We start from the raw sequence: 27749 nt of genomic DNA on the forward strand, positions 1-27749 counted from the left end.
ACCAGATCCCCTCAACAACTTGCCTAGAAATTCTGTCCATAAACGTTATGAACAGAATCTGTGACAAAGGGCAGCCTTGGCGGAGTCCAACCCTCACTGGAAACAATTTTGATTTACTGCCGGCAATGTGGACCAAGCTCTGACACCGGTCATACAGGGACCGGACAACTCGTACAAGGGGGATAATGCTGAAATTCACTCTGTTTGTTTTGGAAAACCATAGGTTATAATAGAACCTGACAACTTAACCATCAGCTTTCAGGACCAAATCTCCAAGCTGCTTATGTTTTCTGCCGCAGAATAAAGTCCGCCCACTTTGGTTCTGGTTAAACTGGTGTCAACGTAGCCCAGTTCTCCAGAAAACACCAAAGGTTCTCAGTCGAAGGTGATACTAGATCCATGTCTGTGTGAAAGCACTCCTCTTCTTCTTTTTCTTTATTGCCAGTAGTTTGCATCTTTAGCCCATTTATGCTTGAAGCAGAAGACAGATGTGCAGACTAACACTTTTGTCCGTTTCCTGTGTCGTTTATGCATGTAATTTAGTTACTTTTCAGGGACCTTGCACATCTGTCGCTTGATACAGCAAACAGAGCAATACCACCGGAAACTGTGGGGGCAGTGTTGAGCAGGATAGCTGACATACAAGAGGAAGATAAGGACAACTGTAGAGGTGGCAGGAGCTTTTATAGCGGTGCCTTATCGCCACCAACCACTGTCTCACATTAGAACGCAGAAGTGAACTCTGAACTCAGGACTGACCTCTGGTGGAGCAACTGACTTCATAACCATGGCAATGTAAGACACATGGAAGTAAGAGGGCTGCAACGTAGGACACGCTTGAAACGAATGTCCCTATTTATGTACGTGAGGAGCATAAATGGGCCTTTAGTTGGCCCATCCGACCAGCGTTGAGAAGGGAGAGAAACAGTTCACAGAATTTTCTGTTTTCTCTTAACAAGAATTCCACAATGAAAGCTGCTTGTTCTATTTTTTTACATTTTCTTTTATGCTTGAAAAAATAAATTTAAACAAGTTTTTCCAAAATTCGTGATGGAAATTGAAGAAGCTTAGAAAATAAGTGGAATAAGGATGAGCAATAGCAATCTGTAGGCCCTAATGTTGTTAGCATTAGCACCCAGAACTGGGTAGTAGTTGCACAAAAGATAAGATCTCAAAACCTGTCACAATGCAAATGGAAGCTGTAAATGAAACCACAGAACGGCATCTGTGATGTTGAACTTAGATCCAAGTTTTACACTGTTCCAGAGCAGTGTGCATGTTAAGCTGCTGCTTCGTGCAACATCACCAGTCACACTAACCTGGGTCTGCTCTTACAAAGCAGCATGTCTGCCTGAACAAATGCAAGACTTTACCCAAACACTATGTGCCAACACACACACAGACAAACACAGATCTTTGCCCTCTGGGAGCTTTTGCTGTTTTCTCACTGTTCAAGCTGAGGGACCGTTTAATACCAGCACTTCTTTGTCCAGACAAGGCCATTTTTCACAGCTGCTGCGCTACTTTCAACATGCACACACAGAAATGCTGGGCAAGCAATTCACAGAGGAGCTGATCTGCTGTTTGATGTGGATGAAGCAGATACTGAGGTTACATCACCCCCTCCAGCCCCTCTATCTTGTCCTGGTCTGTAGATGCATAAAATTCCTCATGCACACACAAACACACACTTCACTTTATTTGGAAAGCATTATTAGTCCATCTGGACCAGTCGACCTCCAGAGGGGGTCATCAGAATCAATACCAATGCAGTGCTCTCTCACAGAAGACACTCATTCTGCTCACTCACCAGCTGATTGATAAAATATATAAAAGTTTCACTGCCTCCATATCTGGAGGGAGGTAGGTAGGGTTTTTTAGTTTTTCTTCATGTCTATTTTTTGCTTTATATAATGGCTTTTAGATAACATGAAAACAGACATCACAGTTTATGCTTTCTGTTGCAGTTTGTGTCACAGCGGATGTATAGAAGAGGTTTGGTTTCTCAGGGTTTGTGGATCTGAAAGTCACTTATTAGATCAAGTCCAGAACGAATGTGTGACAGTATCTCCAGGTCCTTCAATTAGATGAATATTAACTGTTTCATGAGGCTGGACATTGAGCATGGTCAGGTTTTGATCTTACACCAGCCACCCTAACAAATAGGTGTCATGAGTCTTATAAGCCCATTACATCCTTCGCAAGAAGCAAGAACTTTCTTCTTGTTCTCGAGGCCACGAGGACAAAGTATGTAATTTTGTTCTTCTGGCTGGGGACATCTTCCGGTTTGTTCTTGACGCATCAGCCGAGCAGAACTTTCTTCTCGTGGACAAAGCTTTGTGCGGAGAAAGAACTAACCAGACCAAAATAAACTTTTTTTCTAGTTCTTGCAGCCTCAAAAACAAGAACAAAGTTCTTGCTTCTTGTGGAATATGTTACAAGCCTTACATCTCATGTAAAGCTCGGTATATGTACATTTCTCCATCTGTGCAGGTACTTCCTCTGCCCTCCCTCTGCTTTCGTCTCTGTGTCACTTAGGAGCCATTTAAGTCAGAAACAAGCTTAAATCCAGCTCTGAAGTTTTCCAGGCAAGCCATATTAATCCTTTATCTGTTAAAGCCAGTCTTCATCTTAAATCAGGGATATTCTGGATTTGCCAGTGATTATACCATTTTCCAGAATTGTTTGATTGGATCACCATGTTCTGTTGGAGTCACTTTTCCATGCAGGTGTTGATCTGTTCAGACCCCCAGCTGACCTGACTTTCCTTTCCAACAAACTACTGGAGGAGTCCAGTTCAGTAGCAGCTAGTCTAGTTCACAAATCCAAATGTTTGTGTTGGAATTTAAAAAGGTGCCAGGTTAGAGAAAGGGTGTTAGCTTAGCATGTGGGAGCAGCATAACTAGTCTAAAACTACCCATATTAGTTTAACAACATTCACATACAAAGTCGAGGAAAAATCAATGCAGATCATTGACAGTAAACTGCTCATGGTTAGCTGTGCGTAGCTAATGCTGGTGCCGATGCTAACTGCTAAAGCACAGTAGCTGGGTCCCTAATTCTGGGTCTACTCACTTCAAAGTGCAGGTTCGTTGGCTACATATGTCACAGTGGTGCCAAGCACTGATGTTATTGATGTGATTTACATGACAGCAGGTCATAGATGCTCTCTGTGCTGGTCTGAGTTAGTGTCTGAGCAACGGTCAAACTAAAGGAATTAACCCACACTTACTTTACCTGATCGCTACCAGCAGGTGATGACCAGAAAGTTAGTGATCAACACTGTAGATGGAAATGCTACAAACATAACAACGAGGCTAAAAACACCCAGCTGATTAGGCACATGAAACAATAGATGTACATGGAGTGTCTAGAAATACACCGAACTATAGTCTAACAATGCATAAAAGTGTTATCAGATAGCATCATTAGCTTATCTATTTCTTGGCAGCGGACGTTTTTCACCTCTGTTGGCATCATGGTATGTTTACCACATGTACACCTGTTAACAGGGACATGTACAGATATATAAGGCAAGTGAAGGACAGTAAACAACGTTATATCGGACTATACCTGGTAAGACGAGTGTTTACCAAACAGATATGTCCTGCTGCATTCCTTGCTGCTGGTTGCTGTGTCGCTCCGAGTTGCCGAGTTACTGCAGGTTGCTGAGTCACTGCTGGTTGCTGTGTCGCTCCGAGTTGCCGTGTTACTGCTGGTTGCCGAGTCACTGCAGGTTGCTGAGTTGTTCGCTCTCGTTTTTGGGGTCTGATTAAAATCCACAAAGTAACCACTGTAATTTGATAAACAACCAACAATAACAATTAAAAACGTACGAACATAAAAAAAAACATCACACCAAACATCCACAAACCCTCTCTCATCCACAGCCTCTTATGCTCACACACATCCCAAAACTAGATTACATATAGTCAAGTTTGTCTTCGCTACACCATACCCAAAACGAAATTCCAGTGGCCATTGTCCTCTCTGTACAATTTAGTTAAATGAACAAAGCAAAAATTATGATGAATCATTTGATTTTCTTCAGGATTTCATCTCAGTGAATTTCCAGTATTCATATGCAGTTATTTCAGTTCAATATCTCAAATTCGACCCTCATGACAGCTGAGTTTGTTTACCTTACAATTCATAACCCGGGTTCAATCACAGTCTGCTGCTTGGCAATGATCCGTGAATCTTTTAGATCCTTCTTTAAATGTTAGGATGAGTGTTGCCGGCTGGATGATCCCATTTTTCACCCCGGCTTTCCACAGCTTCGGGAGCTTGCCCTCTTTTTTGCCATAGTCTCCGTCAAGTTGCCTGTAATATGCAGTCTCATCCCACCAGCCTCATAGGGTTGTTCTTTCCTCGAAATCTCCATGATCTCCTCCTTCGTATTGTATCGTGATCCCAAAATCATGGCCCTGTCTCCAGATCTCCCCACAGGTCCAAGTCTGTGCAACGTCAACTTCAGGCTCAAGTGCAAGTTTATCTATAAACATGTCCCTCAACATAGAGGCCATGCACTTAGAAGTTCTGCCCATTTTAAAGTCACCAACTTAGCATCTCCACTGTGGCTGAATCCATCTACTTTAACCACACTTTATCGTTATTTGGCATGCCTCTCTCAGCGTGTGAAGCTCCCACCTTTGGAAATGTTTGAGTATTGTAGGGATTTCTGAGTCGTATTGCAGCTTAAAATTGACACATTGTTCCATATTCTTTGTAGGTTATCCATATTCTATATTCTAGAGCTGCATAGTGTTGGACTTTTTATTGGCGCTCCCGAGCGCACACGGTGAGCTCTCCATCCTCCCCTGGTCTGATTTCTCTAATGCGCCCCCCAGTGGAATCCTGCGGTAACAACTGTACTACACTAGCAAGTATGATCATGTTTACCCTCATGATGGAGCCTATTGGCTACACGAACATAAGGTTAAACAGCAAGTATATTTTGACCTTAAAAACAACACACATAAAATATGCTGCAGATGTGATGTGAATGTTGGAACTGATCCTTGACCCGACTGTCGGGGCCCTCAGTGGAACCCAAGCAGTCTGCCAGGTTTCTTTTATTCAATTACAGCATGCTTTGTCTCCAATCTGATTACTCAGGGTGCTTTTTGGCTGATATTAAAGGTCTGCTTCTCTCCTCTTGTCCTAAACTATGTGTTGTAGTAGTTCCAACCAATAGTCCATGTTATGTCCTCACTGGGGTCCAAAATAATGATGTAATTCATTTGTCTGGAGTGGTTTGGTCTGTTTCCAACACTGCTTCTCTCTCTCTCTACACTCACGGCTCGCCTCTTGTTTGACTCACAGGGACATTGTAGAACACAGTAATGCTTTGCTGCATATAAATAATGTTTAGGACTGCTCTGCTGAGCAGAACTCATTACTTCTCTCTGTTTTGGGTCAAGATTTAGGTTGCACAATGACTCCTGTGACTATGCAGTGGCTGTTTTTAGCTCCATTCTTTCCATCACTTCGATTGTTTTAGTCATCTAAACCACTGGATCTGTTTTCAGTGTAGGTTATTCTTGATGTGAAGTTCCCATAAGAAACACCTGCACTTTGCTTTTTGTGTCCACATACACTCATCGTCCTCTTCATCAGGACCACCTTCTAGTACCGGGTCGTCCTCTTCATCGGGTCCACCTTCTAGTACCAGGTCGTCCTCTTCATCGGGTCCACCTTCCAGTACCAGGTCGTCCTCTTCATCGGGTCCACCTTCTAGTACCAGGTCGTCCTCTTCATCAGGACCACCTTCTAGTACCAGATCTTCCTCTTCATCAGGACCACCTTCTAGTACCGGATCTTCCTCTTCATCAGGACCACCTTCTAGTACCGGATCTTCCTCTTCATCAGGACCACCTTCTAGTACCGGGTCGTCCTCTTCATCAGGTCCACCTTCTAGTACCAGGTCGTCCTCTTCATCGGGTCCACCTTCCAGTACCAGGTCGTCCTCTTCATCAGGACCACCTTCTAGTACCAGATCTTCCTCTTCATCAGGACCACCTTCTAGTACCGGATCTTCCTCTTCATCAGGACCACCTTCTAGTACCGGATCTTCCTCTTCATCAGGACCACCTTCTAGTATCGGGTCGCCCTTTTCATCAGGACCACCTTCTAGTACCGGATCTTCCTCTTCATCAGGACCACCTTCTAGTATCGGATCTTCCTCTTCATCAGGACCACCTTCTAGTACCGGGTCGTCCTCTTCATCAGGTCCACCTTCTAGTACCGGGTCGTCCTCTTCATCAGGACCACCTTCTAGTACCGGGTCGTCCTCTTCATCAGGTCCACCTTCTAGTACCGGGTCGGACCTTTTTAATCCTGGTGTGATAGATGAAGCAGGTGGTGGAAACCTTCCTCAGAGGTTTTCTCCATATTGACATGACAGCATCACACAGTTGCTGCAGGTTTGTCGGCTGCATCCATGATGAGAATCTCCCGTTCCACCACATCCCAAAGCTGCTCTGTTGCAGTCATTAAAACCATAATACATAAAACAATCAAATTAAAGCCACAGTAATTCAGGCAAAAGAAGCCCCAACTAAGTACTGAGTGCTGTACATGCTCAATACCTTTCATGTTCATACATTTCAGTTAGCCAACTTTTTTAGAAATCCTTTTTTTGTATTGTTCGTTTCCTTGGCGCAGATCCTGACCTGCACCACCAGCCTGCCTGGTTCTGCAGCTTGTAGCCTCGGGAGGGAAATGAAGGTTTAAAGCCTGTAGAAATGGCTGACTTTCAACAGGACACTACCGGAACTTCAGCACGTTGCTCTGTTAGCTGAAAAACCCTGATGACTGTTTTCTGCTTGGTGTGGATCAGTAAGTGAGAGGCTGTTCCAGCTGCAGACCTGCACAACTAACAGGTGGAAGGTTCTGGTAAAGCTGGCCGTGATGCTTAGAGAACGTTGCCTGGGTTGTTGAGATGAAAACTCGATGTTCTGTTAACGTCCGCTGAAGGTTTCAGCTAAAACAGACAGAACCTTCCTTGAACCACCGTTCTTCCTTCTTCCTGTCCCGGTCCACCACAGCCGCTGCTCCCAGAGAAAGACACGGTCCTCTCGGATTGTAGAGCATATCCAGCCTTTCTTTAATTCTGTCATCATACAGGTTTCCCTCACTTGTAAGGACAAATATACAGGAAAAATAAATAAATTCAACCACTTGGCGGTTATTTTACTTGATTATTCAATACTGCTCTCATTGTCAGGTACCAGCAGGTCAGGACGGGACCGACTGCCCGAATGAAGTGACTCTTTTCCGGCTGCATCTCTCAGCTCTTTCCTGGTCAGTTTGGAGCATCGTCTTCCCAGTTTTGTCCCGTTTATTTCAGCTCTACATCACTCAGCAGCGATCCGTTAGCTTGCTTGCATACTTGCTTCATACAGTTCAGTTAAATAAATAAAAATAAATTTTTTCACAAAATGCGACAAGACGCACAAATCACCAACTAAATAAATAAATAAACTGAACTGAAAATGATAGAAAAGTAAATAAAAACGATTATAAACACAAAGTTTAAACAGTTACATATATAACTGTATAATTGTGTATATATATATATATTTATATATATATATATGTATATATATATATATATATACACACACACACACATGTATACATTTTTGTCATGTTTAATGGGTTTCTTAATGAAAAACCATTTTTTAAATGTTTGACTCATCAGTTTGTTTATTGAGTCATTTTTTAAATTTCTGTATTTATTTTTAATTTTGGGAGTTTTGGTCCTCCATACCTGTGCATGTGTTAAAAAAATGTATGACTGGAAAAGGGCTGTAGAAGTACAGTCCCTTTACCTTTTATGTGGCCACTGTTCCAGCCATGCCAGCAGGAACATGGCAGCGTGTGGATGCGAATGCAGTGCATCCTGTTCAGGTAAATTTTGTTATTTCTGAGACAGCAAAGCTCCCTCAGATCGCTGACAGAGCTCCACTCGTGAACCTTGTGCCACTTCCAGTGGACGGACTGATGCTGTTCATATTCAGGAATTTGCCTGCTCATTATTCCCCCCTCACACCGCTCCACGGCGCTCTGCAGAGCAAGTGGTGGCAAGTTGAAGTGCAACGAGTCCAAATATTCTCCAGCACCTGAAACACGACCCTCAGTGTTTGTTTCCCAGTTTTTCTGTCAAGCTTTGTGTTCCACACATTCTTCATCACTCCCGTGTTTGTTAAACATTTCCAACAAGCTTTCTGCTGTCTGCTCAGGCTGAGGAGATCGTGCGCAGGGAGCTGGAGAAGAAGGAGACTCCCACTCTGTACTGTTTACTGGGAGACATCTTGAGGGAGCCTCAGTACTACGACCGGGCGTGGGAGCTGTCGGGCCGCCGCAGCGCCAGGGCCATGCGCTCCAAGGCGCTGCTGCACCTCCGTAACAAGGAGTTCCAGCAGTGTGTGGAGTGCTTCGAACAGTCGCTCCAGATCAACAGCTTACAGGTACAGAAGCAACAGTCAGTTTCGTGTCCTGCACCACATTTTCTACACTAATTTCACATCCATCCAAGAAACGGTTTCATTTTATTAAATCAATTCAGCTTTATTTATACAGCCCCAGTTCACAATAATCTCAGTTCTTCTCTGATTGATCCGGATTTCCAGGTTGGATTGATGACTGTGGATCATTGCACAGATGATTGTTACGCGCCTCCTGTCATCATGTCCATCTTGACTAGTTCTGTTGTCATTATTATTTCATTTTTGCCGTTCCAGCTTGTTAACCTTCTTTGGAACCTCTCTGACTCCTGGTAATTTTCCATGTGTGTGTTTGTGCAGCTTGGTGTGTGGTTTTCTCTTGGATGTGCCTACTTTGCCCTGGAGGGCTACGAGGGAGCTGCTAAGGCTTTCCAGAGGTGTGTGGGACTGGAGCCAGATGTAAGTACCTACACACTCCATCAACAGGACCATAACCACCAGAATGAGCTTTCCTTACTGAAGTCCTCAGCTAAGCTGGACCTGAATCTGATTCTAGACTGTTTGCTGAGAAGAGTCCATCTCTAGGATCTGTTTTTTCCTCTGCTCATTAATGTTCCTTCCTCCTCCCATCCCCCCATACGCCCGTCTTTCAGAACGCTGAAGCGTGGAACAACCTCTCTTCGGCTTACATCCGCCTCAAAATGAAGTGAGTTGGACTCCTGCTGTTACTGTTGTTCAGTTTTCTTCATTTACTTTTCCAATAAAAAACCTCCAGTCTATCACGACGGGGCATTTTTTTCTGCTCATGCCCAGACTGTTCGTCTATATTTCTGCTCCTTTTTCCTTTTTGGTGTATTTATGGACATTCTGCTCAGTGGGAATGAATTTATCCAGCCATCCATTAGAAGGTTGTTATTATAATCTGAAGTGATCAAACAGAACATACTAAATATCTTCTTCTGATATTTGAGAATATAAGTAAATGTTTCATGGATAGTGAGGTTAAGATGTTTATTGTTCTACCTTCACTTTTCTGTGCTATGTTGCAGTTCAGTCATGCTGTGGAACATTGATCCTGTTGGGTTTAGTTCAACATCCACGTACCGTCCACTTCATGAGGTCCACCTGTCCAGCTGCTTGTTACGGCTACCAATGCTGCACACACTGCTGTTCCTCAGACGTCGGGTAGCTGTGTGTGTGTGCTTGGACTTGTGCCGTACAAAAGCCTTACTGTGGAGCCCCATGACTCAGACTCACGTAGAAACGTTTTTTCAAGTTTAAAGGGGTCACGAAAGATAAAACTTTTAGGACATTTTAATATCTTTTACAGTTCTGACCCAATCACAGTTGAAGTTTTGTTAAATTCAGAAACGCGCGTGACGTCGGGCACTCGAAGTCTGGCGTTTGTTCGGTCGCGTCTTCTGCTCATGTTTGATACGACTTTTTGTTTTTCTGAAGAACGACTGTTCAAGAAATCAGCTGAGAGCTCTGACTTTGTGTCTGACTGACTCAGCAGAGAGAATGTGTCTGTCGTCATAGCAACACCAACTAGCATGCTCTGTTGTCGTAGCAACTCTACTGAACAAGTGCAGTTGTGTGTGTGTAACACTGGAATTACGCACACACCGTCCAGAAACAGTAACAAAGTGAGTCAGAGGAACAGAATGAATTTCATCGATTAACCAGTTTAAATTTATATAAAATTAATGTCATTTTCACCAATGATGACTCAGCATTTAACACGAGAAGTCCCACAGCTGGGAACATGTCTTAAGGCTGAATCCCCCGCCATCATCTCATCAACTCCCTGTTCTCGTGTAAACTAGCGCTTTAACCCTGCAGCAGGAGCAGAGACCGGATCTGCTCTGGCTGGACTTGTTTTAGATCCGTAGTAAATAGTGTAGGTCACCATGATATTCCTCCTGGAACGACACATCTGATTCTTTTATATTTTAAGGTTGAGGGGGAAATATGTCCCCTCTTGGTTGCCGTAAAGTGGAAGACCCGCGGAACGGGATGTCCCGTCTCCGTCTATTATTTAGTTATAACCTACTGAGTTAGGCGAACCCCACGAAGCTTGGTTACATTCTCTCTTCTCACCGCTGCCGTTGTGCGCTTAGCATGCACATGGTTGACATGGCAGAGAGGAAGACGGAGCTGCTGCATGCAGGCATGACTCCAGCAAATCATCTGCATCCATAAAATAAACAAGAAATCCAGAATCAAACTGTTTCACTTGTAAAATTATTTTCCCTGCAAACACATAAATGAACATTTTCTCTCCCTGATTCAGGTCAGACGGTGAGATAAAAACTAATCAGCTGACTGTATTTACCACAACAACCTAATAATCTGAGTTATGTCCCAACTTGAGTTTATACACATGATCACTTCCTGGTTTGTATATTTCCCTTTTGGCCTTAGACAGAGACGATAGAAAGGAGTAAAACTGGAACAGAACAGAACGTTGAGTGTTGGCTGGAAGAGGATGGGGGAGCAAATCACAAGCTTTTAAATTCCCAAGTAAAATCCATGGTTAGGATGGAAGGCGACCAGGTGAATGAGCATGAAATGTTGTTCACAACATTTTGCTCATGGTTTTATTTCCATGTTGTTCTGCTGTGACGGTGGAGCAGAGACTTCTCATCACAAACATGTACAATGGATGCTCGCATTTATTTTGGCGGTGGACGGAGAACTAGGTGGATCTAATGTTTACAAAATGAAGAGTTAGAACACAGATGTTCGGACTGTGTTGAGAACCGTCGGCTCGTTGGGTCCGAAAACCTGCCTGAGTACCTGATTTGAAAAACAGCAGGTCAGTAGGTGAGGTGATGAGGTGTGGTGGAGGGAGGGGGGACTGCAGGAGAAACTGAAAATCCTGAGACTCCTAGTGTTAACTACCGATGCATTAGCTGCGGTCCTCCCACATGCACACAAACACGCCAGTATGTCCGTGTGAAGTCCCGCTCTCACACACATTAGGACCTTTTCTGTCACCAAAGCTTACATTAAAAGGCAGTTAGATCTGACTGTAAGCCAGCAGCAGCTTCAGGCTGGTTATGGAGCGGAGGTGAACGTCTCCAGCTCTTCCTGTAGCTCGGAGCGCGAGGACCAGCTTCTGGCGAGCGCTTCCGGATTGGGGAGGGGCCTCTGTTCAAAATGAGTAGAGGTGGCTTGTCCTTTCCATGAACCAGCATACGCCAAAGTGGCATTAATGTATGAATACCCGTGCTAATTAAAATCTAACTTGATACTAAATTTTATAATCGATTACTATCTGATAATCAATTTTTTTTCAACACTATATTTCTGTAACATGGCTGCCACTGTCTGCTGACCGTGCAGATGCATTGGCACTAGGGCTCCTCGAGGATGGCAAAAATGATAATCATGATTATTTTTAATTTAAAATCTCGATTATTTAACACAGTTATTCATTATTCACATTAATAATGTGAATTTTTATCTAGAGAGAGAGAGAGAGCCAGTATGTCTGTGGTAATCCAGACTAGCTTCTTTCCACCACGTCCCAGTAGCTAGACCAGCAGCTATGCTCTGCCTGGTGTGATCTGGGAAAAATGAGTCTGGAGACGTTTCGTTTTCATGTTGAAATCTGCGTCATATACGGCTCTATGGTGCGGCTTGACCACAGCGGCTGTGGGAGGAGTCTGCAGCAGAGCGGTACAGGCTGTGGGAGGAGTCTACAGGCTGTGGGAGGAGTCTGCAGCAGAGCGGTACGGGCTGTGGGAGGAGTCTACAGGCTGTGGGAGGAGTCTGCGGCAGAGCGTTAAGGGCTGTGGAAGGAGTCTGCAGCAGAGCGGTACAGGCTGTGGGAGGCGTCTGCAGCAGAGCGGTACGGGCTGTGGGAGGAGTCTGCAGCAGAGCGGTACTGCTGTGGGAGGAGTCTACGGGCTGTGGGAGGAGTCTGCAGCAGAGCGTTAAGGGCTGTGGGAGGAGTCTGCAGCAGAGCGGTACGGACTGTGGGAGGAGTCTGCGGCAGAGCGTTAAGGGCTGTGGGAGGAGTCTGCAGCAGAGCGGTACGGACTGTGGGAGGAGTCTGCAGCAGAGCGGTACGGGCTGTGGGAGGAGTCTACAGGCTGTGGGAGGAGTCTGCAGCAGAGCGTTAAGGGCTGTGGGAGGAGTCTGCAGCAGAGCGGTACTGCTGTGGGAGGAGTCTACGGGCTGTGGGAGGAGTCTGCGGCAGAGCGTTAAGGGCTGTGGGAGGAGTCTGCGGCTGAGCGTTAAGGGCTGTGGGAGGAGTCTGCAGCAGAGCGCTGCAATGCCATTGGCACTCGATTTGCAACTGAAAACAGCACCAGAGTAAAGTGAGAAGGAGCAAAACATCATATCACTTCATTTTAATGATCGTTGAAAACCCAGATCGTAATTGAGATTAATTGAGATTAATCGCCCAGCCCTAGTTTACACCCATCTAGATTTCTTCAGAAATGTTCTAGATATAAAAAATATTTAATTAGCCAATCACATGGCAGGAACTGGATGCATATTTTATGTCTTGCAGAGCGGCAGCACCTGCATTGTGCTGAATTTAGTCCTGTTCTCCTCCTCTGGCCAGACATCTCACCCTTACATCCAGCTTCAGTAGGATTTTCTCCCCACAAACTGTAAACTCTGGAGACATTATGTTGAAATTCCAGGAGATCAGCACCTTTAGAAACACTTGAACCATCATCTTCACTGCTGTCGTTTCCTTCGACCAGCAACAACAACTCATTTGTGCTTCATTTTAGCACTTTTACCATAAAAGCGTAAAACAACATGGAAACGGACGGTCTGGCTCTGAGAGGACGCTCAGTGATGGGTCTTCTGCTGGATGGTGGGAGTGTAAAATCAGCCTTTCTCAGCTGCTGTTTGGAACCTGTGCTTTCAGGCCTGAAATTGGAAAGCAAAGCAGGAAAGCTTTTATTTACACCTGCTTACCACAGCTGCTGATTCAGCAGAAACTACCTTTAACACAAAATGAGTCGAGGTTTCCAGCCGTAATATTTTTCTTCAGTGAATCTTATTTACCTCTGATTTGTGTCTTTTTGTGGACAGGAACAAAGCCTTCCGTACCCTACAGGAGGCCCTGAAGTGTAACTACGAGCACTGGCAGATCTGGGAGAACTTCATCGTGGTCAGCACTGACATCGGGGACTTTGCTGAAGCCATCAAGGCATACCACCGCCTGATGGACCTGAAGGAAAACTACAAAGACATCCAGGTGAGACGGTACAGGGTGTCCCATCCAACATTAACCCTAAAAACTCTGATAGATGACCGGCAACCCTCAGCACTATCACTTCTACCATCACCAGTATCTCAGGAGCGGTGGTGTGTAGCTCTGTGGGGTAAACTGTGATGGATAGCTACCCTTTAGATAATCTACGGAGGTTTTCCAGGCATTTCTATCCCGTCCAGGAGGTTTACAATCCAGCCACTAAATGTAGTTAGTGTATTCAGAGACTCTATCTGGTAAATCCACAATGATCCATGATAACATCATTATTTATAAAAACATCACCATCACTATTATGTTGCTAAGAGACCTCTTATTAGACCTGGACATGATGATGAAGCCACTTCCTGTCAGACTTTCCACCAATCAGAGAGCTTAGATTGACGGTAACGTCCAATCAGGAGCAGCCAAAGATCAACCAGTGAGCAGAAAGTTCTATGTGTGTGTGAAAAGAAGAAAAATAATGCTCCTCTATGGCTGGAATAAAGCCAAGAAGACGTTTCTGATGCACGGTGGCGCCACAAAGCAGCTGAGCTGGAGTTGGTTTAGTGAGGATAGCAGGTAAAAAAGTGGATCGTCATGATGACGGGTGGATGTTTCACTAATCCAGCCTCCACCTCCATCCTCTGCAGGTGTTGAGGATGAGTCTGTCCTTAGCAGCGTCCTGCAGGATGTTGTACATAAGGTCACTGAGTCAGACAGCTGATCTGTGGTGAGGATGTCTGTCCTGCTGAGGAAGACTGTCAAATAGTTCGTCAAAACCAGGAGGAGGTCCAGTTCTTAGAGAACTGCAAACAAGAAGCAGATGGTGCTCTAAAAGGAAGTCGATGATGGAGGTGTTGCAGGGTCAGTACAGATGGATGGTTAATGGGCTTTCCTTTGAGGTATAACTTTAGCAGGTCTCAGTAGATATTCGGTCTTATCATTAGTATATTGATAAGACATTTGTGGTTTCATGGAGCGATTCGCAGCCGAGTGTGAAGCAACTGGGATGAGAATCAGCACCTCCAAATCCAAGACCATGGTCCTCAGCCAGAAAAGGGTGGAGTGCCTTCTCCAGGTTGGGAATGAGGTCCTGCCCCAAGTGGAGGAGTTCATGTATCTCGGGGTCTTGAGTGAGGGAAAGATGGAGCGGGAGATCGACAGGCGTGATGCGGACTCTGCATCGGTCTGTTGTGGTGAAGAAGGAGCTGAGCCAAAAGGCAAAGCTCTGGATTTACCGGTCGATCTTCGTTCCTACCCTCACCTATGGTCACGAGCTGTGGGTAGTGACCAAAAGAACTAGATCGCGAATTCAAGCGGCCAAAATGAGTTTTCTCCACAGGGTGGCCGGGCTCTCCCTTAGAGATAGGGTGAGAAGCTCGGTGATCCGGGAGGGGCTCAGAGTAGAGTCGCTGTTCCTCCAGGAGGAGCCAGGTGGTCAGGATGCCTCCTGGATGTCTCCTTGGTGAGGTGTTCCAGGCACGTTCCACCGGGAGGAGACCCAGGATATGCTGGAAGGGACTACATCTCTCAGCTGGCCTGGGAACTCCTCGGGATCCCCCCGGATGAGCTAGTGAATGTGGCCGGGGAGAGGGAAGTTACTGGGTAAACGGCAGAAGATGGATGGAGTGATGGGTGGATGGATTTCAGGTTTATTTCAGCTGGTTCTACTTCCTGTAAATGTAACCAAACAAACTGTCAACACTTCCTCAGTCTGATTCTTCTCTCTGTGGTAGATCCTGCAGATCCTGGTCAAAGCAGTGGTAGAGAACCTGACTGACAGCCAGGGGACGCCAGCAGGGATGCTGGAGTCCAAACTGAAGGAGCTTCTGGGTCGGATCACTTCCCGCCACAGCAGCGACGCTGAGATCTGGCGGCAGTACGCCGTTCTGTACGGTGACGGCGGCAGCACCGACCCCGAGGACAACGAAAAGGTCCAGAATTCTGACATCAGCTGTGAAATATAGAATCCTCATTTTAATCCCAGTTACACTGCCAGTATTTTATTTTATTTTATTTTATTTTAATGTTTAACTAATTCCCTTCAGGGATTAATGATTAGGGACTAATTTTAAACTAGTAAAAATGAGTACATTTAGACTGTTCTCATTTGACTTAATGTAATCCGTTAATTAGGCTATTTAAAGAGTTTTTAGGTGATTATGAACAGTTTGACTTGAACAGTGAGAAAGGTCTAACAGTTTTATTTTACATTATTATTATTATTATTATTATATATATAGCTATTTATTTTGATGCTACTTTGGGTTTAAAGTGTCTCATTGGCCATTTTTTATGTAAATAAAATGAAAAAGACTTTTATGATAATCTCATAAGGGGAAATCATAAAGTTGTAGTGGTTGTTTTTTTTTTAAATAATGAACTGTAGAACATATTGATCCAGAGGGCGATAGCATTTTATCTTCAGCCCTGTTTCCACCAACACCGACGGGTCTGTTTCCACAGGTAAAAACTGGGAAGGATGCAAGAATATCCAAGCTGTCCTACTTTTTTGAGGCTCTTTCGTTGAGGTCCCAATCTTACAATCCGACCCTAAAGGGTGGAGCTTGACATCACTTCCTGTGTGACTAAGCAATAAGAGCAAAGCAGGGACATGTTTCAACTTCTGTTGAAAGGACTAGATGTCGAATCTCTAGTGTTTACACCATTCTTGCCGGAGGGCTGCTATAAGGCTTCACAGACGGGACACTTTGTTAGTTGAGTACCTCACCATCAAGGGGTGTTTCGGCCATTCATCACAATACAGTACACCCTCTGCTGAGGCACGACCATCCACAGGTTGATCAAGCCTGGCTGTGTGTCCCGCGGTTAGTTGTTTGCCTTAGCGGTCCAGGTGGTGTCGCTCCGCTTCAGCTGCAGCCATTGGCTCGTCCTCTCAGCAGTGTTGGCCAGCTCTTTGATGGCTTGTCTTTGGGCCTGTACCCTGACCCCAACCTACTAAGGAGCTTCACTGTTGTGCTATCTAAGGAGCCCCTACACCCTACCTCCACTGGGTACACCCTTATCTTCCAGCCTCTGTCTCTGTCCCAGTTTGGAATAGTGCAGCTTCTTCCACTTGCTTCATTGATGGCGTTGCCTCCGGGAGCTGTCGGTTCTATGATGTAAGCGGTCTGGCAGGAATTAGACCAGAGGACGAGGTCTGGTTGCAGGGTAGTTGTTGCAGTCTGTGGAGGGAAAATGAGCCTATGCTCGAGTTTGACTTACATCTGCCAGTCTCTGGCTTTGTTCACTGGGGTCAGATCAGGGTTTTGGAGGCTAACTTTTGGCTTCTCACCCCTCCTGAACAATCAATGGTGGGTGTCATTCTGGTTGTTGAGGGGTTGGGCATTGATGGATACCCTCTTACACTTGTGTTTATCAGCTAGACACCTGAGGACCGTGGTTGTGACTCCACGTGTATCTGCCTTGAATGAGGCTGGTCCTACAGCCAACCAGGATGTGCTTGAGTGTTGCAGGGGTTGTGCATAGGGGGCGAGATGGGTCTTTTATAAACCATAGCTGCAGATTTGTGGGAGAGGGCAACACGTCATATGTAGCTCAGACGATGAAGGTAAGCCTGTTAGATTCCATGCCCCAGAGTTCGCTCCATGTGAGTTTTCTCTTCTCGACATCCTCCCACCTCATCCAGCAGCCCTGTCTAGCTTGTCCTATGGTCCTGGAACATCTGGCTGCTTCCTGCTGTTGGAGCACCTCTTCTACCACCATGGTTCGTCATTAGGTGCAGATGCCTTTTGCCAGAGGGGTGTTAGAGCTCCATAGCCAAAGCCTCCTCTGCCTTGTTGGATATGTCCCACTACGCTATGAGGGACGAAGAGCAGATTTGGCCTGTAGTACAGATGTGGCTGGGATCCCCTTCCCTGTTGCTGGGTACAGGGCGCCTCTAACCACAGGGTCCTGGCAGTCAGTGAGGAACATATCCAGCCTCACCTTGGCTCACTGGAACTCTTCAACCAGACTACAAATTGGTAGTGACAGGGCCCCGTTGCTGTAGAGTCCAAAACTCCTGAGGTATTTGGGAAGCCAGAGCCACTTCCTAACGTGAGAGTTCACTAGTTGTTCCAGTCTACTGGCATGGCTAATCAAGACCTTGTACATGGTCAATGGCCACAAGAGTCTGGGTAGCAGTCCAAACTGGTAACACCAGAGCTTCAATTTCTTCAGACAAGAAGAAGGAAGACAGCCTGCTGGATTTCCGCCATTTTCCGCCTTTCTTCATGGGTTGCCTTCTTCTTCGTTCGAATTCAAGGAAGGCGTTGCACCGCTATGACGTCACACTGTTATGTAGCTGGCATATCTACTGCTATCTGACCGATGCCCCACCTACCAGGTGAGAGTACGGTTGCTGTGGAAACCCAACAGGGATCAGGCTGTAAAGAACCGAGCTGAACCGATTGGTGGAAACAGAGCTTCTTTCTTATCTGAACACTGTGTTTCCTCACTGTGTGTAACTTTGTTGCCTTGATCCGCTCCTGCAGTCTTAAAGCAATATACAGACACATCTCGGTGAAACACATAAAACTGCATTCTCCCTATTCCTTCTGTGTCCTTGTTAGTGCTTCAAGCTCATCCATATTGTTAGCTAACAACCTCACATTTCCCATCAGAGCAGTTGGAAGAACTGGTTTGAATTTCTGCCTCTGTTGTCTCTGCCTTGCTCCTGTTCGGCATCCTCGTTGTTTCCTTTTCAGCTTGGGTGGGATTTGCTGTTATTTCACTCATTCATTTGCTTCCACTGATCAACAACTTTTCTGTTGGCATGGTTACTTCCTTCTGTTACTGACTGAAGTTGTAATGTAAGCAGGCTGAATAGGTACAGAAGGTAAGGTGGTCCCGACCCAGTAGCAGTGGTTTGGGAGGTGAGGCCGGAGATAGATGCTGTTCAGTGAGGAGGAGTAAACATGGTGATTTGGGCCTCCTTCTCACCTCCGGCTCAGAAGAATATCAGTTGTGAATGGACTTTGGACACAATCCACCACAAAGTCCTCTGTCTAGCTTGACCCGTTCAGAAATGAAAGGAAATTTAATGCATCAACAGTCCTGCTGTGAACCTGCTGCACGGCCTCGGCAGTAAATCTGTCGTCGTGTTCCATGTTTCTGCTCGAGTCTTCAGAAGAAGTATAAGTGAGTTTCAGCTGAATCAGTGAAGCTGATGGTGTTGTTTTCCAGGCGCTGCAGTTTCTGTCTAAAGCACTTCGCTGTGAGGTTCAGACGGGAGGCTGGGAGAAGGAACCAGCTCTGTTCAGGGAGGTGATCCGAAGAGCCGTCCACCTGGGGGAAGGTGAGAGCATCACTTCATCCATCCATTCAGTTTACATTGAAGAGGATCAAACATGGAAGATGTTCTTCAGAAAAACATGTGGAATTGTTTGTTTAATTGGTTTTAACAAGCAAACATGAAGAAACTTTGTCTTCTTTTGCATATTTTCATTTTTACCAAGTTCACATCAAGCCGTTAATTTTCTAACGTTGCTGTTCTAACAGTGATTAACCACGAAGGGGGAACAGGCAGGAAACAGATGGGAAACAGACGGAAAATGAGTGGGAACATGCGAGAAACAGGCGGGAACAGGCAGGAAACAGATGGGAAACAGACGGAAAATGGGTGGGAACAGGCAGGAAACAGATGGGAAACAGACGGAAAATGGGTGGGAACAGGCAGGAAACAGATGGGAAACAGACGGAAAATGGGTGGGAACAGGCAGGAAACGGACGGGAAAAAGTTGGAAAATGGGTGGGAACAGGCAGGAAACGGACGGGAAAAAGTCGGAAAATGGGTGGGAACATGCGAGAAACGAGTGGGAAAAAGTCATGCATGTGACATTCTGCAAGAGATGTTTTTGATTTGTGTCACACAAAACATTTTACAATTCAGTGGCCTGGTAAAAATAAGACATTTACAACCTTTTTTATTTATTTTATTTAGTTTAAAGATTATTTTTCAAGAAAGCAAAACTAGAGCCCGACCGATGTGGAGTTTTTTGGCCGATTCCAATATTTGTCAGAAAGAAATTTCAAAAATGCATTAATTTAAAAAATATGTATTAAAAACAACTTATAATTTAACAGTTGTATTAAGAACCTTTCTTTATATGGAGCATGCATTAACATAGCTACAATATACCAAGATTCCTGTTATTCCCAAAAAATGTTCCTTTAGTATTTTCCTACAGATTGCTGTTGCATCATTCTTCATGATTTATTAATAATGTTAAAAAATCTGTGATTTTTTATGTTGTTGTTAAAACCTTGTTTAACTGTCAGTGTTCATCTTGGTCGTGGTTGTTTGTGTGCCAGATGTGGCCCGGCTGCTTCAGGTCTAAGCAGCATTTCTGTCCAGCTGTGGAATTTCTCTCTAATAAAAGACATAAAACATTCATATTTTATGCTCTTATTTGAACTGATGTTCCAGTAGTTGGTGAGACCTCCTGCTTTGGTCTGTTTAAGGTTTTCAACCATGTTCAGCATCTCTTAGTTCAGACATCAGCGACTCGGTTCCTCCAACGTTAACCCTTGAAGATTTTGTTGCATACCTGTTAAATGTCCTACGTTTGTTTGTACTCTTGTGTCATCTTGGACAGCCAGGACATCCTTGGAAAAGAGATTTTTAATCTCAATGGATCATTTCCTGGTTAAATAAAGATAAAAAAACAAAAACAAAAACAAAAACAAACATTTACTTGATCTGCTTCCACACCAGAGAAAGATTTTACTGGAATGAGGTTCTTCATCCCAGTAAAACCTTCAGTCTGGTCTCTGAACGACTTCTTCTGTCTCTCAGTGACCGTCAGCTGCAGTCAGAAGAAGAATCCAGCAGAAGCTCTGCAGATGTTGTCCTCCACCCGCCTCAGCCTCAGGAGTCTGGCAACCAAAGCCAAGGTAGCGTCTACCCAGCCCTCTGAGATCTCCTCCTCCTCCTGTTCCCTCCTATTCCTCCTTCTCTTTCTCCTCCTCTTCCTCCCCCTCCTTCTTCTCCTCTTCAATAACAATGTCAGTAACCAGTAATTAGTCACTTTGTCCAGGTTAAGGTTGTTTTTTCATGTTATACATAAGGATGACTCTCAAGTCGTTTTAAAAAGCTGCTCAGGCCTACGGAGGCCTCCAGGGGACACAACACGTCTGCATGTGTTCCTGTCAGCATCGAACCGACAAAACACGCAAGTACATGTGATATTACACGGCTCCAGACTAACTTTCAGCATTGGTTGCACTGGTGCATCTAACTTTTTAGTTTAGGTGCACCAGAAAAAACTTTAGATGCATTTATACGTTAATGATTGCCTTTTATTAGTACCCACACACACTGGTGGTTATTTAAATGATTGTGAACAAGAATGAGGTTTGGGAAACAAACTGTAACTTTATTTTAAAGAAGGTTCAAACTTCCCTCTCCCAGATTTTCATTAGAATCATCTACTTGGACTTAAATATCAGTCAGTAACTCAATCAGATTTTATTTATACAGCACTTTTCATACAAAAGAGAAAACAGCAATAATTAAATACCAAATTCAAATCATTTCAACAACAAATTAAAAATAAAAGATGAGCCTTAAGATACCCAAGTATTTAACCTAGCCAAATTAAAAGCACACACCTTATCACCCCCCCTCACACACTCATACAGAAAAAGCACACAAAGGCCCCCCACCCACCCACCCACCCATTTTCCACAGACAAACCCCATTCCCTAATTTCAGGCTTAATGCTGGGCACCGCCCCACCATGAGCTCAGAGACAGCCACCGCAGGAACTACCCACATCGTGGCCGGCCAGGTCCTGCACCACAACCATGAGGATGCAGCGCAGGGACCCGCCAACCACCCGGACGGGGCGATCACAATGGCAGCAGCCCCCGCCTGGAGGAAAACCTGGGCTTTAAATGAAAACACTGGAGTGTAAATAAAAACACATTTTTCATGCAAATATTAATAAAAGTATAACATTTTTATATTTCTATTTAAAACCTATAACATTGATTATTTTATATACATTTTAAATACATTTTCTTTCATATATTAAATATTCTATAGTTTATTATGTGCATTATATATAGTTTTTATTTAAATATTTAATTTGTTTCACATATTTACACAGCATGGATCTTTAAAACCAGCAAACATTTAATTCCAGGTATTTGGGATCGGAAAATTCTGTATTCCACATGATGATCGGAGTAACTTTTTCAGGTCTAGATGTTATTCTAAATGTACATACGTGTACATTTCCACATGTGTGTAGTAATCCTGACCACCTGAACTGACTCACCTCATCATACAAACTGAAGTCACGTCTATTCTGTCAGAAAGATGAAAAAGATAGAACAAGTTACTCTCCTTTTTATTACCTCCATGCCTCCATCACTCCGTTTCCCATCAGTTTGTTTAACGTGGTCCATCAGGATCTCTGTCTCACACCACGAAAACTTCCACTTCTTCCCTCCTTTTCCCTCCTGAGCCATCATGAAACTGATGTGATGAATATATATCACCGGCGTCCACCTGACCATTTATAGCCACCATGTGGGCGTGGGAAGGCGTTCCCTCACATGCGCCCACTTTAGAGTCGATTCTGATTTATTAACGGAAACAGGTGTAGGACGTACGCGTGCACACTTTTATAAATCTGAAAGTAGAAGTGCACCACATTTCCTTTTTGTGCTGCAGACGCCGCCTTTAGTTTGCTGTGCTACTCACAGTTTGATAAATGAGGCCCCTGGATCTGTAGACCAGGGTCCGGTTTTCATCCGCCACTAACAGAGTTGATCTTAAACTGAATGGAATTATGTCTAAACCTGCAGATGTGGATCTAATTAAGACCTGAACCCCAATTCACCTTAGACTGGTTCAACGTATCCATCAATAAACTGATCAGACTTTCATGTTAACCTGTTACTTCTGTGTTCCATCCCTCCTCCATCCCTCCTCCGTCTTTCCTTCCAGCAAATGCACACGGACGTGTCCACAGGTCGAGTCCACGCTGATCTCCAGGACGACGTCGCAGCTTTGGAGAAGCTCGTCGCTGACCTGCAGGATCTGAGTGGACGGCTGCGTGACCAATCATAGTGACCCTTTGAAGACACACCACCTTGCCTGGCTGAGAGAAGCAAATAGAAAGTTAAAGGACTCACTTCCATGTTTTTACACCTTTACATTTACAACCAGACGAAGAAGATGACTGTGACTCATAAAATGTTTAAAGTTTTGATTCAGGCTATGAGTGTTTTTCTTTTTGAGAAGAAAAATGATTAAATAACTTCATGTAAACTGACTTTTAGGAACAAACTTTGAACCACGGAACACGTAGTGGATCATGCTAGCAGCCATCTTTTTTTCCCATCAGTTTGTTGAACGAACTCATGGAAATGTTTCAGCCTTTTCATCAAACTGCATCGATCTTGTCTCAGTAAACAGGAGAACATCTGATTTTATACCCAATCCTGACACCCTCGCCTGTTCTCAGATCAGTGTTATTTTCCTCCATCCTTTTTTTGTTGTGTCATCAAAGTTAAGCACAATAAAGATAATTTCTTTGTACTTTTGTCTGTTAAAGGTTCAAATAAACAAATAAGTTACAGATTTTGTCTAAAAAAAAAAACTGCAATGTTTAGGAAATGAACTGGAGTTTGTGACTAGATTTGGACAAATGGGGAAAATTTTCATGCCAACTTTCAACTTAATTCTGTAAGGTAAGATTTTCGTTCATCTAGGGGAGGTGTCTGCAACCTGCAGCCCTTCAGCTCTTGCTCACTGATTTTAGAGGAGAATATGGTGTATTCTGCGTGAAAAGATTAATTTATGTTCATTGCAAACGATGCTGGCTTACCCGTATGCTCGATCAAACAACAAAAACATTTAACGTTTAAAGACATTTTCTGAACAAACACACAAAAAGTTCCAAAATGAAGATTATCACAACGATGATTTCATAACTTCTGTGTGAAACTGAAGAGTGTAAACATACTGCAACGATCAATGATCAAGTCCCTGTAGCTCTGTACTGCTGAAGGTTTGTTTGCAACTCGGGAGATTATAAAGCTGTTCACAAACAGAGAAGACATGAAAGAATCTAAGAAGAATAAAATTGCACTTAAAAATCGAATGTGAAAATGTTCAGGAAATAAAAAATGCTATATTAATGGACCCAAAGAATGGAGCCAAGTGTGTACCGAGGATGGCACTGGCTTCCTATGAAATCTGATTGGACAGCTCAGGTGATTGACAGGTCACTTTAGGAGGAAACATTTCCAGACCTGCATGAATCTAAAGTCTGGCCCACCCTCTGGACCCATTGTGTATAAAAGTGTAGCTCCGCCCCTGGCTCCGGCTGGGTCAGCGGTGCTGCAGCTGTGTTTGGAGAGCAGGGCTGGGCGATACTGCAAATTTTAGAATCGATCTGATACTAAATAAATCCAAGATCAGTAACACCGATGCAATACCAATACTTTTTGCTTGAAATTTCACAATCATTTAATAATTTTGCTTTTAATTATTGATCATGATTAGGATCACTGTGCCAGCAGTGTTTACCCTTGTGTCAGAAGAAGATGAGAAGCCATGCTGAGGGTGACAGGAACTGGCATGGCTGTGGTTTTTTTGTGACACAGTCCTCGTCCATCCTAGCTTGTTACCCCACAGAGAGTTTTCCTTGCAATGCTGAGATGAGCAGGATGCTTTATGCTTCATCATTTTAACACTTTTATGTGAAGTTAATAGCAATGTTGATACTTTACAGTTTATATACATTTTAGTAGTTTACTGAATAGACTGAGTTGTAAATGTACGAATATTGGTTCGGTTTATAGTTTTTACCCTGTCAACAATGTGAAGGATACATCAATAAACAAGACACCAGCATTACATTGAGGTTACCTGCATAGCTGCATCCGCATTACATGCAGAGGGCAAAATAATCAAAAACACAGTACAGAGAACATTACAGAACATTTTTATTAACAATGTCAAAACTAAGAAATTAAAGCTTTTTTATTCTATTCTATTCTACAGTCATTTAGCAGACGCTTACATCCAAAGTAAGAACAACACAAGCAAGAATTCAAACAAGATGGACGTCATCATTAAGTGATAGTCAGACTGCTGTGAGTCCAGTTGGACCCAGGTGCTGTCTTGTAGTGCTAGAGGCTTTTATTTTTTTAGTTTTTTTGTAAGTCATTTTGTTTAAATACAACATCACAATTTCATTACCCAATATCAACTTGGGCAGAAGTGCACACAGGTTATTCAGTACTTGGTTGAGCCAAAGAGCTGGACAAATCTTTCTAACTCATTCTGAGTAGAAGAGTTAAGCTAAGTGTGGAAATGCTCCTTTAACAACTGCTTGCTTTAAAAGTGGATAAGGACTGCGGACCGGACAGAGTTTGGTAGATCGTTCCACCACCGGAGAACAACAGAGGAAAAGAGTCTAGCTACTGATTTTGCACCATCTTGTGGTGGGAGCACAGGGCATTTTAACAATGTAACAATAAAATAACAGTTTCTCCCTTTTATCACACAATTGTTTGAGAACAATAAAGTCAAATTAGCAAAACAAAAGCTAAACCTACCACTGGTTAGCTCTCATTCTCATTCTTTGGCTTTTTGCCCTCAAAGCCCTCTGAAAGGAAAATATGGATCCCATCACTCTGGTATGGAACGATACTGATCGTAGCCTTGGTATTGATACGATATTTGGACCAATCTGCTCAGCCCTACTGGCGAGGAGGCAAGTGACGCCACAGCTCCTCATGGACCTCTCGTAGCACCCCGTCCTCACAGAGACCGTCCTTCCACTGCAGAGTGGACGAGAGGGACGAGGAGGTATGGGAAATCAAAACCATCTTGAATAAAATAAGCACAACATTCAAAGACCTGTGTAAGGCTGGCACCCCACCCCACACAAAACCCAGCGAAAATGGTCTCACCCAGTTTGCTAATTTTATCAATGTCAAGTATATTTACAGCTTACTGACTTTGTTTGTATGGTGAATACATTCTTAATGTATTTGCATGTATTATCTTTACATGGATTTGGGAGGCGTTGCAAGTGATGAAGGTGGAGATGACCTTCACTGCTGTGGTGCACGTTGACCCAAAGCATGAGGCTAAACCCTCCACTGGCTCCTCAATCATCTGAGCTTCACTGTGGCTCAGTGTCAGACATTTCCTTCCATCATCAGGTATTCACATCTTCATAGATTATTACCTCACATCTGTTTATATAAGCAATTAGAAATTATTTGTGTGTAATGCAGACTGGCACAACTCCACTGACCTCCGTTTTTAATGCATAATCGAATGAACACCCAGTAACAGAGCGGTTGTATGGGACTACAGGTTGATCTGGAGTGTCATTAATGTAACCACTGGATGTATGATGTTACATATATTAACAGTGTTCATGAATGTGATCTAAAATTTTGTGTCCTCCCAGCATATGCCTTAGACCTTATGGAGTCTGAGAGAGGAATATTCCAGGTCACCACAGGCTCTACAAGAGTGCATCAAGGCCTTCTCCTCTTCTGCACCAGCTCCCCTTTCCAGATCCATCCAGAGGACGAAAAAGGACGAGGCTGTTGGCGTGCACCTTGCACAGAATTTCAGATTTAACAAAGGGCATTAACGTGATGGATGAAGCTGAGAATAAGAGAACATTGATGGAGCAGGGCATCGCCCCGTCACAGACAAAAAAAAACTCATCCTGCGTTCTGCACCAACATGGCTGCTCTAGAGGATCTCTGGTCTCTCTGTTTGTGCAGCAGCTGCTTCCTCCCTCTCCTCTCATGTTGCTCCGTGAATCATGACGGCTGTCGGTGATCAGCTGATCGGCTTTTCTCTCTTGCTGCGTGTGTTTATGGATCAGCTGAGAAGGAGGAAACTGGCGTTTCATGGTTCACACGTCACATATTTACCCTAAAGTCTTGTTGTTGGCAGGATCTTCTCTAACACAGTAGCTGCTGGTGGTAGACAGGGTTTATACCTCAGCTATGCAGGGGCGGGTCTAGAAACGTTCTGACGGGGGGCCTGGCAGGAGCACTGACCAGGAAAAGGGGGACACAGATGAGACCTTTTTTAGGTCTGATTGTTACAACTAGAGTGATCCTCTGATGTGAAAAAGTGAATAAAAACTAGTAAAACAAGCAGCCAATGATGTGTTTTATCAGCGGGTGTTTACTTTGGGTGATGCTGCTGTAGGACTTTTATCACTGCTGCACAAACACTCACTTCAATGATAAAAGGAAAAAGCTGTTTTTATCCGGATCATCAGTTTTATTAGTTTCTTCATCAATGTCGGCTGTTTAACTTCAGTCGTCACATCTGCTGGTTTTATGACAGAAATTATCACCATGGAGACGGTTGGTGAGATGATAATATATGAATTCTGTATTATGATCTAGAACATGGTAGAGATGATGCAGAACAACAGAAAAGTTGTGTCCCAATTCAGGATCTGCACACTTCAGAGTGAACAGAGTCTGGGGTAGCTGGTGCTGGCTCTCCCATCTCTGAGGCTGAGGTCGCTGAGGTGGTTAAAAAGCTCCTCGGTGGCAAGGCCCCGGGGGTTTTTCATGTAATTGATCTAGTAGGGTTTTTTTTGGGAGTATTTTATCACAGTTCCCTGTTGTAGCGCACTGATAAGGATGGAGGGACTTGTTTAAAGCACAAATACATGAAAGCTATTTATGAAGTCTTTGTTCAGGGATGGTAGGACTCTTGTCATGCATCATCTGAAGGCATTATTAATCTATTAAAATGGAGGCTTTACTCTTTTCATTGCTGCAGATGTCTTCACAAAGGGGCATTAAACCCACATTTCCACCCTCACAGGCCAGTTATGGAATAAAAATAGCAATTAATAATGATCCCTCTCAGGCTCTGGATCATTCATCCATCAGCACATTACATCACATTCACAGATGGCAGCAGGGACTGATCTTCTTAATATCATTAAACTTGTCCAAAGTTATTCTCAGATAAAGCCATAAGACTGATTTGTTGCTGTTCTGTCATCACCCAGAGAACAGGTTTAATGGAGGGAAACTCCAGCCGGCCTGACCGAGTT

At 44.0% G+C, this 27749-nt stretch overlaps 1 protein-coding gene across 1 annotated transcript in view; it reads left to right on the forward strand.

The window, feature by feature from the left end:
* The window catches only part of ttc27 (tetratricopeptide repeat domain 27), a 94661-nt gene extending 71436 nt beyond the window's left edge, over nucleotides 1-23225 (forward strand). The window contains exons 13-20 of the mRNA XM_042010094.1: nucleotides 8247-8474; nucleotides 8811-8909; nucleotides 9104-9156; nucleotides 13512-13677; nucleotides 15411-15608; nucleotides 18862-18973; nucleotides 20474-20571; nucleotides 22634-23225. Coding sequence (XP_041866028.1) covers nucleotides 8247-8474; nucleotides 8811-8909; nucleotides 9104-9156; nucleotides 13512-13677; nucleotides 15411-15608; nucleotides 18862-18973; nucleotides 20474-20571; nucleotides 22634-22756 — 1077 coding nt within the window. The 3' untranslated portion in view covers nucleotides 22757-23225. The remainder of the gene's footprint in view (nucleotides 1-8246; nucleotides 8475-8810; nucleotides 8910-9103; nucleotides 9157-13511; nucleotides 13678-15410; nucleotides 15609-18861; nucleotides 18974-20473; nucleotides 20572-22633) is intronic.
* Nucleotides 23226-27749: the final 4524 nt, after the last annotated feature.

The sequence above is a fragment of the Melanotaenia boesemani genome, chromosome 16, assembly GCF_017639745.1.
Source record: "Melanotaenia boesemani isolate fMelBoe1 chromosome 16, fMelBoe1.pri, whole genome shotgun sequence".
In the NCBI taxonomy this organism is placed as follows: Eukaryota; Metazoa; Chordata; class Actinopteri; order Atheriniformes; family Melanotaeniidae; genus Melanotaenia; species Melanotaenia boesemani.